Below are 17,034 nucleotides of genomic sequence, written 5' to 3'. Positions count from 1 at the left end.
AGTTTGGAATAAAAGACATGAGATATTGAGGGAGGCCTAAACCCATGAGGAATTCTACCTTGTAGTGGAATTAGGGTTTCGGAGCCCATTGGAATGCATTCCCTCTTGCCATGTGTCATACCTGTAAGAAGGTTTTTTTCGTGAGGTAGTAGTATGGTGACACTAGTCACTATGGGGGAGAGCTTCTAGAAGGAAGATGAGGAGACATGAAAAGTTGGAACTTGAGGGAAGCCCAAAGGGCATGTATAGGAACCATAAAGAATGGAGATTTTTTTTTACCATGTGTCATGCATGCAAATGGAAGGTGAATAATTTTGTCTTGGGAAAGGGCAAAATCTTGCTTGGGAAGAGAAGGCCCACACACCTATGAGGATTCTAGAAAAATCTTGTGGAAGACACACTTGAGATGGACGGCTATAACAAGGGAGTTTGTGCATTTTCGCCACCCACCATGACCAATCACACAATATCCAAGAATATTGGTGAAAGAAAATCTTCTTGGGAGGAGATGGAAATTTTGGTCACCATGCACACACGCATTCCTCACATGCCACTTGGCACACATGCACCCTTGTAGGAGATTAAGGAAGATCCTAGATAGATGAAAGACCATTTTGCCATAAGGCTCATTGAACCAAGACACAAGATGAAGGGCATTTAGGGGATGGAGGATTTCGGTTTTGAGAGGGAGGCGCCACTTGTCCAAAAATTTCTCTTGTGTTCCCAACACAATCCAATGATGGAGAAAGGAAAGAGGCTCAAGGGTTAGGTGCCAAATGGCATCCATGCAAGAAATTGTAGCTTGTTTAAGAAGCCTCTTATACCTATAAAAGGGAGAGGAGCCGAAAACCCTAAACTTTTTAGTCACTTGGTGAATTTCTCTTGGAGCTTTCGGTCACAACATTTCTCTTTACTTTCCATCACTTTCTCTCCATCCAAACACCAGCCACACTACACTCACTTCTTTCAAACATCATTTTATCTGTAAGAAAAGCTAGAGGATACTTTCTAGGAAGGAAGTCACGCAAGGTAAGAAGGAAGAACACTTTTTTTCCTTACACTACATATATAGTCAAAGGAAGCAAGTTTCGGATTTTACTAAGTTCACCATGAATACATGCTCAAACACACACACCCACGACCAAGAAGAATATAGTTTCAGTTCTTGTGAAGTTTCTCACATGAGCTTACCCATGCACACACTCGGCTAGATTAGGGTTTTTGTTTTCTTCTAAAGGGATATAGACTCAACTCCATTCGCTTTAAACTCGTAAGCATGATGTTTTGAGGAAAGAATGCCATGACTTTAGTGTTTTTTAAGAACTAAGGTTTTGTTTTATGCAAGATTCGGACTTGAGGAAGGGAGGTCAAAACATTGGGAGATTATTTCTTGGAAATATGTCGAGAGCACAACACTGACACACACAGATTAGGGTTTTGGATAACCGATCTTAATAATTGTTATATATATATATATATATTCAGCTTGCTCACTTATCGATTGTGGATTTTTGTAAGTAAATTTTTAACTTGTGTTTGGTTATTTTATGTATATGTCATGTGAACTCGTTTGTTGTTTGGTTGCATGTTGGTACTTGAAATGATGATATTCTTTCATGTGATATAATTGGTTCCTTGTGTGATTGTTCAATATATGGTTGAAATGGTTTTATTGTTGTTAGTTCATATCATAAAAATGGAATGAGAGGCCACATCTAGGGTTCAGATTGCATGATTCTTAACATGATCATGGATATTTGTTATATGACCAAATATTTTATAGGATTAAGCCTATAAAATACTTGCCTTTCCATAAGTATGTTCACTAGTATGTTTTGGCTACACATGCATGTTCATTGATAAAGTTTTATCAAACACATTAGAAGATTCTAAGTTCATGAAAAGTTGTGTAATGTATATTTCAAGATTGTTAGGTCTTGGCCATGACCACAGATGAAGTATTAACATTATGTGACTGAAGTTCTAAAGACATAAAACCAATTCTCTAGCATGCTAGGGCTTATATGTTTCGGCCATTGCATAATACATGTGAAGTTTTGAATGTTTGTTTCTTGCTTGTTATTTAAATGCCTCAAAATTTATGAAAAAGAAAATGGACTCATGTTCTAATATTTTTAAACTGTAATGCAAAATGTACATAGATATGCATGATTGTTTGTTATTAAGTTTCGGCATTGCATGTATCCCATGAAAGTTATAAGTTTCATAGTTCATGCCACATGCATTGGGATTGTGAAAATCTTTCAATAAGAAAATGAGTCTTTTAAAAGTTTTGTCACGACCCCAAAGGCTAGGACAAAGAAATGTCCTAGTAGAACTCTCCTGTCCACTCAGGAGTGTCTAAAATGGAATGGTAACCCCTAAGTTGACGAAGTACAGTCAGTGGACCTTGAATGGTTTCTAAAGAAAATGATACCGGATGGAGGTTGCACCTAAAGCTAGTGTGTGCCCTATAGTGAAGGCGAAAAGCGAACTGCCGTAATATGAATGATTAAAAGTAAGACGTAGTCACCTCGGTCAAAGTGACCAATTGCAGTAACTAACAGGGAACACACGGTACATAGGGGAGCCGTGAGATATCCATTTATAAGTTAAAAGTCAAAGAAAGACCTTGAGCTCCAAGTTATGCTATGATATATGAACAAGAACCTGAGCTCACAAGTATGTTAAATGAATAAGTATGAAATGAAAAAAATATGTTTTATGGAATAAAAGAGTTATGAAAGCCATGACATACACTGTATTTACGAAAGAGTCAAATGCATAAGTAAAGTTTCATGTCCATGCATTCATTTCAAGTTTGCTTACATATGCTTACGATATCTGTTACATATTATTTGTTTATTTATTGAGATTTCGAGAAATCTCACTGTTGTAATCTCTACTACCATTCTCCTACTTGGAATGGTAGAAGTTGTGACAGGAACCCAAGAGGATAGTAATAAGGAAACGCAAGAGACTAGCTCCCCAGATGCCTATGGAGTCAATAGAGAGATGCGAGGTCTCCCAAGAGTCGTCTATTTTGGAAAGGTTGGAATTTATCGACCAATCATCACTGAGGTGTTGCAGCTTTTTGAGCAACTATGGAGGATTCTGAATCTGGAGAAGGCCTAGTAGGATCGACCTCACTAAAGGACTTATGTTATGAGACCCCTTTTGATGAATAACTTATTTTGATGACGCCTGATGTAATGGTCCCATGTTTTGGGAGTCTCTTTTGGAACAATTAATTCTTTTGACGACTCTTATGAAATTTCTGCTTTGGGATTTATGTGCTTTAGTACCATGATATTTGTCTTATTTATTTGACCTAAGTAGACTTTCTGCTGCAATATACTGCATACTACTAGTTATCCTTAGGTGTATTGCATCTTAATTGTCATGTACGAGGGGTATGTAGTCTTATGTTACATATTCCAATGCTTTAGTCATCGTTCAATCCCAAGTGGGGGCTGGGGGCGTCACAATAGCCATATGATCAGTTTTACAACTTTTTATATAACTATATTTTAAACGAGAGATATTTTTGTAAACTAACTTATAAAAATAACATCATTTTACATAAATATTCTCATTTTAAAAACATATTATATAAAAAGTTGTAAAAAGAATTGTACATCTATCCTTATTTTTTTTAATTTTTTATACTCAGCTTGTAATTAGATTGTAGTATAGTTCTGATCCACTCAATCTAAAGTTGCGTCCTTACAAAATCATGAATTTTGATACGATAAAGTGTTTCTCTAAAACCCTAGGTGCCTCCTTCTCCCATCTTTCCCTCTCACGTAAAAACCTAAGGGCTCTAGATCTGATTTTTGCCAAAGGGCTCCTCCCCCTCCTCGTCCTCCATCTCTTTCATTCCTTCCTCCATTCACCTACCTTGTCAATCAATATTTCTTTTGTTTCGTTTTATTTTGCTTTCTCCAAGGTCGAAAAAGATAGATCTATAACTTTTTGACAACTCTTGAGAGACAGGAGCAATACAAGCAAATTCACAAGTCAAAAATTGTTTGGAGGAAAATAGTAGTTTTGCGAAAATTATCGCGCGCGATTCTCACTCTCCGCCCACATCTACGCGTAGTTTTTTGGCATCTCTTCTCGACACACGCGCTAGATTATCGGACTCGCCACCACCAAACCTTTCAGATCTGACCTTTGTGGCTGAAAAGAGACAAGTGTGTTACCTTCATAGGTCATCACAGATTCCAAAGTCTACTGGAGTTGGTCCAAACTGTAATCCGTTCTTTTTCACATCCATCTTACTACTTTTCTTTTTGATTTCCTTATTGTTAACCAAAATAATAAAAAAACAAGAGTTTATCTCTCAGGTGTTTGTTTGTAGAGGTTAAGTCTCTGTTTAGGTAGAAAGTATTGTCTCTTGGACGTTTGTTTTTAGAGAGTATCAGCAATAGTAAAGATTAGACTAATCACAAAAGAAAATAGTGCATTGGTGGAACTCTAAATTCATTATTTTGGTTTATGATGTCATGTTTGTTATGAGTACATCCTAGAATATATTCAATCATGGATATAAGTTTTTTTTTTTTTTTTTAATAAATAAACGATGAAAGTTTTCCTAAAAAAAAAAAAATACAAAATCATGAATTTTATATCTTTGCTTTCTTCAACGGGCCATCAGCGAATCAGAAGGACCGGAATGAACAGTAGAGAGTAAGATCGAAAGGATCAAGTGTGCGCTCTGGGTAAAAATCTCTACAGCTAAATACCAAAACATTTCAGATCTAGTTTCGTTGATCCGGCACTCGGAGCTCCCGCATCCCTCCCCAGCGGTTTCATTCAAGCATCTCAATCCCAACAGGTTCCTCTCTCTCTCTCTCTCTCTCTCTCTCTCTCTCTCTCTCATTTGTTGTTTTTTCTTTCGAAGATCTTGTTGATTGCTGAGTCCCCTTCTGTTTGTAATCTTAATCGAAGAAGAAATGAAATCTGAATTTAAGTTTTTCTGGCTTCTCTGTTTAATTGAGTGCCCCTCACCTCGTGATAAAAATCTTAAAGTTCGAGAGAACCTGTTTTCTTCTCCAATCCTTTCCTACGTTTTCTCGGAGACTGTCATTTAGGTGTTGGATTAATTTCCGGATCTGAAGTTGGCGAATTAGATGCTACATAGCGATTCTTGATCTGGTTTTTTGAGATATCAAACAGAAAATGTACTTTCAGGATTGTCATTTGGTACGTGATCTAAGTGTGGACTGAACTTCAGTCTGCTTTAAATCGGGATTTTTTTCTGCCTTGTTGGCGCACGCTTTTGGAACCTAGGTTTCCACGAGTCTTAATGCGCTATCATTATTATTATTATTTTTTAAGTGTATTGGAACCTTTCATTTTTTGTGAAAACTCAAAGGTTTAATGGAAGGTGTAGACTTAACTTTTTGTCAAGGTAAAGGTAACGCATCCAGATGTGTTTTTTTCTCCCTTCCCTCTGAAGTTTCGACTTCAGAAGCAGCATAAATCGAAAGAGAAAAAACAGAATTTGAACTTGGACTTTTACAACTAAACTCAATCAAACTTAGCCTTAATCCCCACTAAAACTCAATCTAGTCTACCCTTTCCAGGAAGGATTGCATAGGTTGATACTCAACCATAAAAGTTAGTCGCTTATTATCAATAAGTTCGCTTTTTCTACTGCTTTCAATGTCTAAACAAAGTGCACACACGTTTTATATGGTTATTCGTTAATGATGTTGCTCATATTCAAAACTCGATATGAATTAGTATGAATCCGATCTACTTTCTGCACAGTTAAGAAATGGAGAAATCTTGTTCTCTGCTCGTTCACTTTGACAAAGGAACACCTGCAATTGCAAATGAGATTAAGGAAGCTCTTGAAGGCAATGACTTGCCTGCCAAAATTGATGCGATGATGAAAGCGATCATGCTTTTGTTGAATGGTGAAACACTACCTCAGCTTTTTATTACAATTATTAGATATGTTTTGCCCTCAGAGGACCATACAATCCAAAAGCTTCTTCTGCTATATTTGGAGATCATTGAAAAAACTGATGCAAAGGGTAGGGTGTTACCTGAAATGATCTTGATATGCCAAAATTTGAGGAACAACCTTCAGCACCCAAATGAGTATATTCGTGGTGTAACTTTGAGGTTTCTTTGCCGCTTGAAAGAGACTGAAATAATTGAGCCACTGATCCCTTCTGTTTTACAAAATTTGGAGCACCGACACCCATTTATAAGAAGGAGTGCCATATTAGCTGTGATGTCGATATATAAGCTTCCTCAGGGTGAGCAAATTTTGGGTGATGCACCTGATATGATTGAGAAGGTTCTTTTGACAGAGCAGGACCAATCAGCTAAGCGGAATGCATTTCTCATGCTTTTCAATTGTGCCCAAGATCGTGCAATTAATTACCTTTTGACCCATGTTGAGAGGGTTTCTGAATGGGGTGATATGCTTCAGATGGTTGTGCTGGAGTTGATCCGAAAAGTGTGCAGAACTAATCGAGGTGAGAAGGGAAAGTACATTAAAATTATTATATCCTTACTGAATGTGCCTTCCACTGCGGTTATCTATGAATGTGCCGGGACACTTGTCTCTCTGTCATCTGCTCCGACTGCTATTAGAGCTGCTGCAAACACTTACTGTCAGCTTCTTCTTTCTCAAAGTGACAACAATGTGAAGCTTATTGTGCTTGATCGGTTGAATGAGCTCAAGTCTTCTCATAGGGATATTTTGGTTGACCTTATAATGGATGTTCTAAGGGCACTTTCTAGCCCGAATCTTGACATCCGTAGGAAGACACTGGATATTGTTCTTGATCTTATTACTCCACGGAACATCAATGAGGTTGTTCTTACCTTGAAGAAAGAAGTTGTTAAAACTCAGAGTGGAGAGCTTGAGAAGAATGGTGAATACAGGCAGATGCTTATTCAGGCCATTCATTCTTGCGCAATTAAGTTCCCAGAAGTTGCAAGCACAGTGGTACACCTATTGATGGATTTCTTGGGTGACAGCAATGTTGGCTCCGCTGTTGATGTGATTGTTTTTGTTCGAGAGATAATTGAAACCAACCCTAAACTTAGGGTTTCAATAATAACAAGGCTGTTGGATACTTTCTACCAGATCCGATCTGCACGTGTCTGTTCCTGTGCTCTTTGGATCATTGGAGAGTATTGCCTGTCGCTTTCTGAAGTTGGAAGTGGCATTGCAACCATTAAACAGTGCCTTGGAGAGTTACCTTTCTACTCTGTTTCAGAAGAAGAGGAAGCTACCGAATCTTCTAAGAAGGATAAGCAAGTGAACTCCATTACTCTTTCTTCCAAAAGACCAGCTATCCTCGCTGATGGCACATATGCGACCCAGAGTGCGGCCTCTGAAACTGCTTTTTCTCCTCCTACACTTGTTCAAGGATCCTTGACATCTGGGAATCTTAGAACCCTGCTTCTCACTGGTGACTTTTTTCTTGGGGCGGTTGTGGCCTGTACACTGACTAAGCTTCTTCTGAGGTTGGAAGAGGTACAGCAATCTAAAGTTGAAGTGAATAAGGAATCTACACAGGCATTGCTGATCATGGTCTCTATGCTGCAATTAGGACATTCTTCGGTTCTTCCTCACCCAATCGACAATGATTCTTATGATAGAATTGTCCTCTGCATAAGGTTGCTTTGCAATACTGGTGATGAGATCAGAAAAATATGGTTGCAATCCTGTCGTCAGAGTTTTGTCCAAATGCTCTCAGAAAAGCAACTCCAGGAAACACAAGAAATAAAGGCGAAGGCACAGATATCTCATGCTCAACCAGATGACCTAATTGACTTCTACCATTTAAAGAGCAGGAAGGTAAAAGGTTCTATGATTGTGTGTGTGCGTGTGTGTGTGTGTGTGTGCGCGCAACCAGATGACCTAATTGACTTCTACTTTTTAAAGAGCAGGAAAGTAAAAAAGTTCTGTGTGTTGTGTGTGTGTGTGTTGACTTCTACCATTTTAAAGAGGAGGAAGGTAAAAAAAGTTGTGTGTGTCTGTGTGACTTTCTACTATTTAAAGAGCAGGAAGGTAAAAAAGTTATGTGATTGTGTGCGTGTGTGTGTAATATGAGAAGAGTGTGTGGATATTACTGTTTTTGTGAGTCTGTTGGTGTTTCTTATTGGTGGTTAGATATCTCAACTATCTTTCGTTAGTGGTGGTTACAAGTATAACAAAATAAATTTTAATGTATATTTTTGGCTGCATCTAACTTCCAGGGTATGAGCCAACTGGAGTTAGAAGATGCGGTGCAAGATGATCTTAAGCGTGCAACTGGAGAGTTTGTAAAGGATGGGGATGATGCAAATAAACTTAACCGCATTCTCCAACTCACTGGTTTTAGTGATCCAGTGTATGCTGAAGCTTATGTGACTGTTCATCATTATGATATTGTTCTTGATGTTACAGTTATCAATCGAACTAAGGAGACCTTGCAGAATTTGTGCTTGGAGTTGGCAACTATGGGTGACCTTAAACTTGTTGAACGTCCACAGAATTATACACTAGCTCCTGAATCAAGCAAACAAATAAAGGCCAACATCAAAGTTTCCTCAACTGAGACTGGAGTCATTTTCGGGAACATAGTTTATGAGACTTCAAATGTACATGAGCGAACAGTGGTTGTGCTGAATGACATTCATATAGACATCATGGATTACATCTCTCCTGCAGTTTGTGGTGATGTAGCTTTTAGAACAATGTGGGCAGAATTTGAGTGGGAAAACAAGGTACATGTGGAATTCCTTGAATCACGTAGTACTATTGTTAATATTTCATAAACAAAGGTAGCAGCCAACTGGTCATTGGGCTGAAAAGTTTCTACTACCATTATATGGAGACGAGATGTATTTGTAGTTCTCTCTTTCAATCAATTCAACCTGAATTGGTTGTGCGCACACACATTCACATCTGTGTGGGTATGTCCATACCACACACACTTTTGCGTACTTGATAGTCACTTCTTGCTTGGTAGTTGTTACCATTTCCTTAATCTTGCACTTTTGCATACTTGATAGCCACTACGGTGGAACTTGATCTAAATATTATCTTAAAATAAAGATTCCCTCTAGGTTGCAGTAACTTCTATTACACAATCAAACTTGCTTGACTGTTTTTATTCCTGCTGTTATATTAGCTGAAAATGGAGAAAGAAATGGCACTATTGTTTAGCTTAAAACGAAGAATAGTGGCAACATTGGTTTTGGCCCAAGGCTCGATTGGTTAAATCTAAGGTGCATGTGCATTAAGCCTTTGATGATGTTCTTCAAACACATTTACTTGTTGAATCAAGAATGAAAGCGTGCAGAAAACAAGCTTATTCAAAGTTCAAAATTCCATTTTGAAGAAAAGAATTGTTAGCTACAGTGGGAAGATAATTGGTTTTGTTTCTCATTAAGTTTCTTCTTTACATGTAGCAACATCTGCATTTATAAGCTGAGCTGCTTTTAACTTGCTACCTTCCTGGTTGCCATCTTGCTTCTACTTTTATCACAAGCTCTGCTTCTTTAGTTAAATGTTGTTGGCTTCCCCTAGCTGAAGGATCATTTTTTTTTTTTGTTAGTAGTGATTGGTTGATGACTTTGTGTTAATGTTTATGTTCACGTGTTATGCTCTGCAGGTTGCTGTCAACACTGTAATTCAAGATGAGAAAGATTTCCTTGATCACATTATCAAATCAACCAACATGAAGTGCCTCACGGCACCGTAAGTTATATCTTCTTACTATCAGCAAATTTGATGTCTGTGCCATATATCTCAGGGCAATTAGTTATGATTTCCAAAAAACGTTGGGATTAGAAATTACTCGACTGAATTGCTTGCTATGGTGTCACTAGTTGTGGCTTTGCATGGAGCACATCCCAACAGTCTTTGAGTATTATGACATTGAAGTGGTAATAGCTCATACGGACAAGTATGACAATATTTGCCTGTGCATTCACTGTGTTAGTAGAAAGGTGCCTATGCTGGATACCAAAGCTGAAACTTTGGGCAGGCTGGGGTGGGTCTGGATTGGAATGCAATTTAAGCCAATTAGATCATCATTTGTTTATGGTTTAAGGGGAAGAATTGCTGAATTGTGAAAAGGGATTCTGATCCCCAAGCCGTTGGAATTAAAAAGCTTTGTTAAATAGGCTTGTTTGGGTGGTTTAGGTTGAGAGAGAAGCTCTTTTCTTTCCTTGTTTTATTTGGGAGGCTGCCTTGCAGGGGGGAAGCTCTCTTCTTTCGTTGAGCTTCTGCAAGTAATGCTCTTTTTATGAATTTCGTAGAACAGGCTATATACACTATCAAGGTTTGTTACAAGTGTCGATTAGCTATTTGGAGGGTGTGGTCATAAGTGCAAGATCCACTAGGTAAATGTAACTTACAAATAAAAGATAAACATGAATATTAACTAACAAATAACTCCATAACTGAGAAATGAGAAGAATTCTTGCAAGGGTAACCTAAGTGTAGCCCATGGTAGTAATTTAACCAGCCATTTCACAATTATGACCAACGTAACATTATTAATACCCCATGTAGATTAAAATTTATCATACTATTACCCTAGGTATGATTGGGATTGAGTTTGGCTATTGGTTTGCTGAGTCCCCGAAGGAGTTTAATCTATTTGTGCTTGCATTAAATTATGTCAACCAAAACCCTAGCTTATTGTAATTGTTGAACCTGAGTTTCCACATTAGTTGGGAAAGAGTGTATTGAGTTCCACCTGCTGAAGTTGGGTCGGAGGCTCCTATCTCAATAGTTAAAGAAAATTAAATCACAGAAAACTTGAGATAACAAAACTGGGAATGCAAAGCAAAAGACAATAACGAAGGTAGAGGATGTTTGCGCGGGAAAAATGATCGAATTGCTGATTCAAGTGCTGTGAAGAAACAATTTTCCAGCTCGTATTTTGATTCACAGTAATATTACATTCTACATATGCATTTCGCCTTTGTTATCTGGGTGGTTAAATTTCAGGTCAGCACTGGATGGGGAGTGTGGATTCCTGGCAGCCAACTTGTATGCAAAGAGTGTATTTGGAGAGGATGCGTTGGTGAATGTGAGCATAGAGAAACAGGCTGATGGTAAGCTGAGTGGCTACATCAGGATAAGGAGCAAGACACAGGGGATTGCTCTCAGTTTGGGGGATAAGATTACTCTCAAGCAGAAGGGTGGAAGTTGATTTATGTGACATCATTGTTTCTGTTCTGTCTCATTACTGGTATTCATGTTACTCTTCTAAAAGTGCACATTTTTGTCCGCTCCCCTGAAAGTGCAAGTGTTACTCCTTTTTTTTTTTTTTTTTTTTCTTTCAAATATGATCTCATTCTTGTAACCGTGATTTGTGTAGGTTCTTGCTCCCAAAGCACAAGGATTAGGTGCTGCTCCTTTTGTTTTCTTCATGTCATTGGATTCTCTTTGAGCTACACTTATTACTCTAAGAGGCTGCTGCAACAAGAGCAGTATTTCTTTGACTTGTCTTTGGCGTGTCTAGACAAGGTTTTTGCTCCAGATACACTATTTTTTTGGGAAAAAAAAACTTCAATTGTAGCTATTTTCTAGTTTTAAGGATTATTCATAATAGGATTATTCATAATGTTGTACAAACCGTTGCAGTAGTTTATGACTAGACTCTGATATCTACTTGGCTGTTCTTTTGTTGCTATTTCCAAGCAAATTCTTTTCTGAGTGTTGATAGCAGAGTTACTAATTCTTAAAAAATGAACATATTTGGCATGGAAAAATATTGTAGCCAGACATCCCTCAGATTCCTGGCTCTTATTTTTGAAGGAGTTTAATAAAAGATTTTTAAAATATTGTTAAAATATTATTTTGAGATGAGATGAGTAGAAATGAGATGAAAGTTGAATAAAATATTGTTAAATTGTTATTTTTTAATATTATTTTTATTTTAAAATTTGAAAAAGTTGAATTGTTTATTATATTTTATGTGAGAGTTTGAAAAAGTTGTAATGATTAGATGACATGACATGAGTTGAGAGGGAACGACCCCTTGTGGATGAAGACTTCTTTTTTCCTTTTTCCTTTTGGATATTGTCCTTGTACATCTCTAATTAGGGGTGTAAACCAATGGTATCGATGCAGTTTTGGATCAAAACCTTATCGACAACTACTACACGCTGATAGAACCTGTCTAAATCGACCGGCAAAGGGGGAGAAAATCGGTGACGCCAGTTTCTGCGTGATCCCGGTTGGTTGTCGTGATGAGAGGGAGAAGGGAGGTGCGATAAGAGAGAGAGAGAGACTAAAATGAAGAAGAGAAGAGGGGAGGAAATAAACCTAAACTAAAACGACGTCGTTTTTGTTTAATTTTATTTTTTCTAAATAGTTTGTATAAAACAATGTCGTTTCACTTATATAAAAAAATATATATTATATTGGCCGGTTTGCCAATTTGAACTATAATAGGCCGGTTGGCTAATTTGAACCTGGTTCAAATCGGAACCAAACCGGCCGGCATCGGTTTCTTCAATTTTCCATAGACTGCCGACCGGTTCTCCACCAGTTCTAGTTGGTGATGGTCGGTTCCATCGGTTCCTGTACACCCCTATCTCTAATGCCCCATTCATCTTGAGAAAAATATAAAGCTAATTATCTCATCGAAATATCTCAAGCACCTTGCAAGTGTGTTCCTCCTTATGCTTGCAGGGTACTCTATAGGGGTGAATTGAGAGTTATTCTCCACCACACCCAAAATAGTTTTTTTTTTCAATTCCACGTAAGTGTAAATCCAATACATCCAGCAAATGTATCATAGATTGCAATTAGGTGACACTTGAACAAATAAATTTTGAAGTGTTTAAAGTTGTAATTGCATATAAAAATAAAGGGAAATACTTTAGTACAAAGAAATTATATAAAAACAATTCCACAAAGTGATGTGGTTTGATGCGGTTCATCAGATTATAAAGTTATTTTTATTGTAAAGTAAATTTAATGGATCAAATGAAGCTATACCAGTTTGTAGGATTACATTTGTGTAATTTCTTTATGGATGTAACAGTACTCAAAAATAAAAGTTTGATGTATTTAGTTTTGTTTTGGGAAATCATCTTTTGTCTCAAAAGTTTTAATTGAGGGGAGGTAGATTTGATTATTTATATCTTTAACATGTTTTGAGTATGATTTTGCTAGATTAAATGTTAAAAATTATTTATTTAATTTAATTAATTAATTTATTTTTGGATAGAATTCATGAACATTTTCATCACGAACTACTTAATTAATATATTCTATTCATATAGAAAATTAATATCATTGCTATTTTTCTTTATATTTTTATAAGAGTAATGCTACATATAGTCATGAAATGCGCAAGTACTATATAATTGTTTTGAAAAAAAAATTGAGTCTATTATTAAAATATATATATTTTTTTGTGGGTTTCATATTCACTCACTTTTTTCATAGAGATTATGTGGCACTTGCATACTTATAATTGCAAATATTAGTTCTCTTTTATAGATAATACTATATACATATTTGCACAGACATTAACACATATTTGTTATAAGATTAGTGCTATATACAGTCCTCTAAGAGGATTGTATTGTAGTCTCAGTGTATGAAATGACCAAATTGTTCCCATTTTTAGGCTTGATCTGACTACATTACCCCTCTTTCTTCTACAACCTAAAGCCAAAACATTTGAAATTGCAGATTTTTGTTTTCTTTGCCACTTGTCCTAGCTGATTTCCACCATCATCGACCACCACAGCTCAATCTCCTCCACCATCGACGAAACAACCACCTACACGATCAACAGAGTCACATACTTCGTTGCCGACAACCTCCTTGGCCACCATTGATTCAAGGCACATATCCCATTCCATTGCTTTCCTCAAGGTTTTTTTTTTTTTTTTGTTTTTTTGTTTATTCCCCTTTCATATTAGTTTGATCACTTTTCTTCATTTTAATTTACATTTTTGGAGCCTGATTAATGAGCTATTCTAAATTCTTCTCTTACCATGGAGTTTCCTGGTAAATATGGCAACAATGGAATGGAAGTGTCAAAAGATTAAATTAAACAATAGCCTTCTAGTGGGTTGCTCGGTTGCTTCTTGGTAACTTGAACTCATTGCTGTCTTTAGGTCCCAACCAATGCATGCAAGACTAATGCCTTAAAAACACTTTCAATGGATTCTTCATCTTATCATTTAAAATACATCATCAAAACTCACTTTTTCTATTGTACATACTGACTTTATAATATGTCATCCATTAGCTTATCTATTTTTTCTTTATATCATTTAAATATTATACTTTTTAATATTTTTTATTCATTTCAAATAGGTTATCTTAATTACCAATAATATCTTCATATTTTTTTATATTTGTATTACCTTCCCATAGTCATATAATTATGTCTTATTTTAAATTAATCCAACTTTATAAATTAAACCAAAATATAAATTAATTTTAAAAAAATATTATGTAATAAAAATATTCTCAAAGTATATACAATGGGGTTAATGCACGTCTACAAGGATATACAAACCGATCGGAGTCATACGCTTTTTTTTTTTTCTTGAGTCATATGCAGCCTTTTTTTTTATTTTTAATCATAAGCAGCTTGCTTTTATATATATAGACTGAATATTGGAGTCACCCCAGCAAAGACAGAGGAAAGCGTGGGAGTGGGAGAGAGAGAGAGAGAGAGAGAGAGAGAGAGAGAGAGAGAGAGAGGGGCCTGAAGTGAAAATATGAAATCTAAAAGAAATGGGGAAAATCAGCCATTGAAGAGAAAAATTAATTTAAAATGTTTATAGTCATGAATAGTATTCTCTATATGTAGCGAAATTACTGTAGCAAAATCTAAAATAAAGATGATATAAAAGATCCATTGGACCTCACTTTTGTTTAAATTTCTTTATATTTTAAAGGTAATTATATTTTACAACATCAATTGAGAGTGCTCTTAAAATCAGGCTTTTATATTATTTTTCTTGATATTGTGTTCTCAGATTGCCTTTGTAAAGTAGAAAGCAGTGCAATACGTAGGAATAATGCCAGCGTAAAAAAGTTGTCTTTTCCTTGCCTAACTTTTGTACTTATTTAATTAAATAATTTACTTAAAAAGAACCAAACTTACGGGCAAACAAATTTACAAAACCAATTTGCATATTCAATGATTTTCCACGACCTGGCACATCTACGAATTACAGAACCAAACACATCCGAGGAAGCAAGGGGATTTACTCTTCTCTGAGGAAGGGGATGACGACGTAGCATGAGTGGCGAGAGCGACAACGATGGGGCGAGGGGCCAGGGCAATTTGATCTGGGTATGGGGGCAATTTCAATTTCATTTGGGTGAGAGGGTTGTTTCATCGTGGGGGGTGATTTCAATTTTCTTGTAATGAAACGGTGCGTTTCATTTAAGCTTGCAACGCAGTCCCCTATTCGGGGACTGCAATAAGAATTTCTTTTGTTTATTAAGATTGGTGTTATGGATTGTATTACCATTTTAAAAAATACCTCAATTCTAAAATATAATTGTCCATAATTTAGAGAGAGAGATTTTGACTCTGAGTTGGTAAAGTTTAGGATAAAATTGGACTAAATACGTCGATTCCTTCTCTTCCAAACCTCTCTCTGATTCTATCTCTCGCAATTGGAGTACTTGAAAATACAAATTTTTGTCCCAGGGAAATGACAACCACCATAATCTTTTTGGAATATTCATGATGGGATTGCTCACAAGCCAAATTATCTGCAATCTTGACTCTTGAGCTCGTTTTCAATTTCAAACAATCATGTGGATTTGAATAATTTATTGTCCATTGCATTTTTAAAAAGAAGAGCTTATTTTCAGAGCCTTTTTAAATTGGGATGATCAGCTGCAAAATACACAATAAAAATCACCACCACCAAGAAACGATCTAAGAAAACAAAGATCATGCACGATAATAGTACGCTTCAGCCTCGAGTCTCTGCCGGGGGGGAGGGGCATCGCCTTCTCGGTCTTGGGCTTCCTCTACCGTATGGTGGGTCCCGTGGTGAGCAATGAGGAGGGCTCCGGGGTTTACTCACATCGAAGTACTCTTTGCGGTGTCTTTCCTTTTCTTCTGCCACAGCCAACAAAAACAAGAGTCATTCAACTTCAACGTATATGCGGATATATATAATATATATGTTAATTAAGTAGATTACCCAACAAGAGGATTAAGTATATATTCAAATCAAATTAAAAAAAAAAGAAGTCTATATATAGTACTAACCGGACAGGATGATTTCCCTGCTGCTGGCAGCTCCCATCTGGACCAAAATTAAGAGGACAATAACGAGGATAAGAGAGAGCTTGTGAGCCATCTTAATTTGCTGCCACTCAAACTCCTAATGGACCTTATCTCTTAAGAGGAGCTTTATATATATCTATGAGTTGTATATAGTACTAACCGGTCAGGATGATTTCCCTTTCCCTGCCGCTGGCAGCTCCCATCTGGACCGAAATTAAGAGGACAATAACGAGGATAAGAGAGACCTTGTGAGCCATCTTAATTTGCTGCCACTCAAATTCCTTATGACCTTATCTCTTAAGAGCAGCTTATAAACAATAAAAATCACCACCACCACTAATATCTATATAGGTTAAAATACTAATGAAAACTAAGACGACTTCTACCTGGTTGGTTACTACAAAGTAATAAAGCAACAAACTTTTAATTCAATCTTTTTGAATGGAGGCAAGGGGCGGTGCCTCTACTGTGTTAGATTTTTCTTTTGATGGGAAAGAATTAACGATGCAAACTATAATATGAGAAATAATACTTTTGCATATATATATATATATATTATGGATTCAGATAATTTAAATATGGCTTATGGCCTCGTTTGTTTTCACAACACACCTCATTTTATCTCATCTTGGAAGGGCTTCAATACTCACAGAGGTCCGTAGGGTGTTTTCGACCTCCACGGCCCAACAAGACACCTGAGGCCTAAATACCCCCTGACCCGACAGGGTTCAGATTGAATCGATAAAGAGAATGTCCGCCAATTATCACAGTGTTG

At 36.7% G+C, this 17,034-nt stretch overlaps 1 protein-coding gene and 1 long non-coding RNA gene across 2 annotated transcripts; one reads left to right on the top strand and one right to left on the bottom strand.

Annotated features, from left to right (window-relative positions):
* The first annotated feature begins 4,652 nt into the window (after positions 1-4,652).
* LOC109008189 (coatomer subunit beta-1-like) lies at positions 4,653-11,658 on the top strand. Its single transcript, XM_018988202.2, has 6 exons — positions 4,653-4,840; positions 5,779-7,831; positions 8,233-8,742; positions 9,633-9,718; positions 10,979-11,222; positions 11,352-11,658. The coding sequence occupies exons 2-5, from the start codon at positions 5,786-5,788 to the stop codon at positions 11,181-11,183; spliced, it is 2,847 nt and encodes a 948-aa protein (XP_018843747.2). The 5' UTR covers positions 4,653-4,840; positions 5,779-5,785; the 3' UTR covers positions 11,184-11,222; positions 11,352-11,658.
* A 4,015-nt stretch (positions 11,659-15,673) lies between these two features.
* On the bottom strand, positions 15,674-16,678 carry LOC109008188. The gene is made up of 2 exons (XR_001998909.2): positions 16,242-16,678; positions 15,674-16,088 (listed from the first exon to the last, which is right to left on the bottom strand). It is a non-coding gene; the product is annotated as an uncharacterized LOC109008188 (long non-coding RNA).
* Between the last annotated feature and the right edge of the window lie 356 nt (positions 16,679-17,034).

Source organism: Juglans regia, chromosome 12 (genome assembly GCF_001411555.2).
Source record: "Juglans regia cultivar Chandler chromosome 12, Walnut 2.0, whole genome shotgun sequence".
NCBI classification, from domain to species: Eukaryota; Viridiplantae; Streptophyta; class Magnoliopsida; order Fagales; family Juglandaceae; genus Juglans; species Juglans regia.
This window is presented reverse-complemented; position numbering and strand designations above follow the sequence as displayed.

Bases quoted from the DNA above. Each gene is read 5' to 3' on its own strand.
- LOC109008189 (XM_018988202.2), top strand. From the start codon at position 5,786: ATGGAGAAATCTTGTTCTCTGCTCGTTCACTTTGACAAAGGAACACCT. The intron at 7,832-8,232 runs GTAAAAGGTTCT...TCTAACTTCCAG, and splicing joins ACCATTTAAAGAGCAGGAAG to GGTATGAGCCAACTGGAGTT. The intron at 9,719-10,978 runs GTAAGTTATATC...GTTAAATTTCAG, and splicing joins ATGAAGTGCCTCACGGCACC to GTCAGCACTGGATGGGGAGT.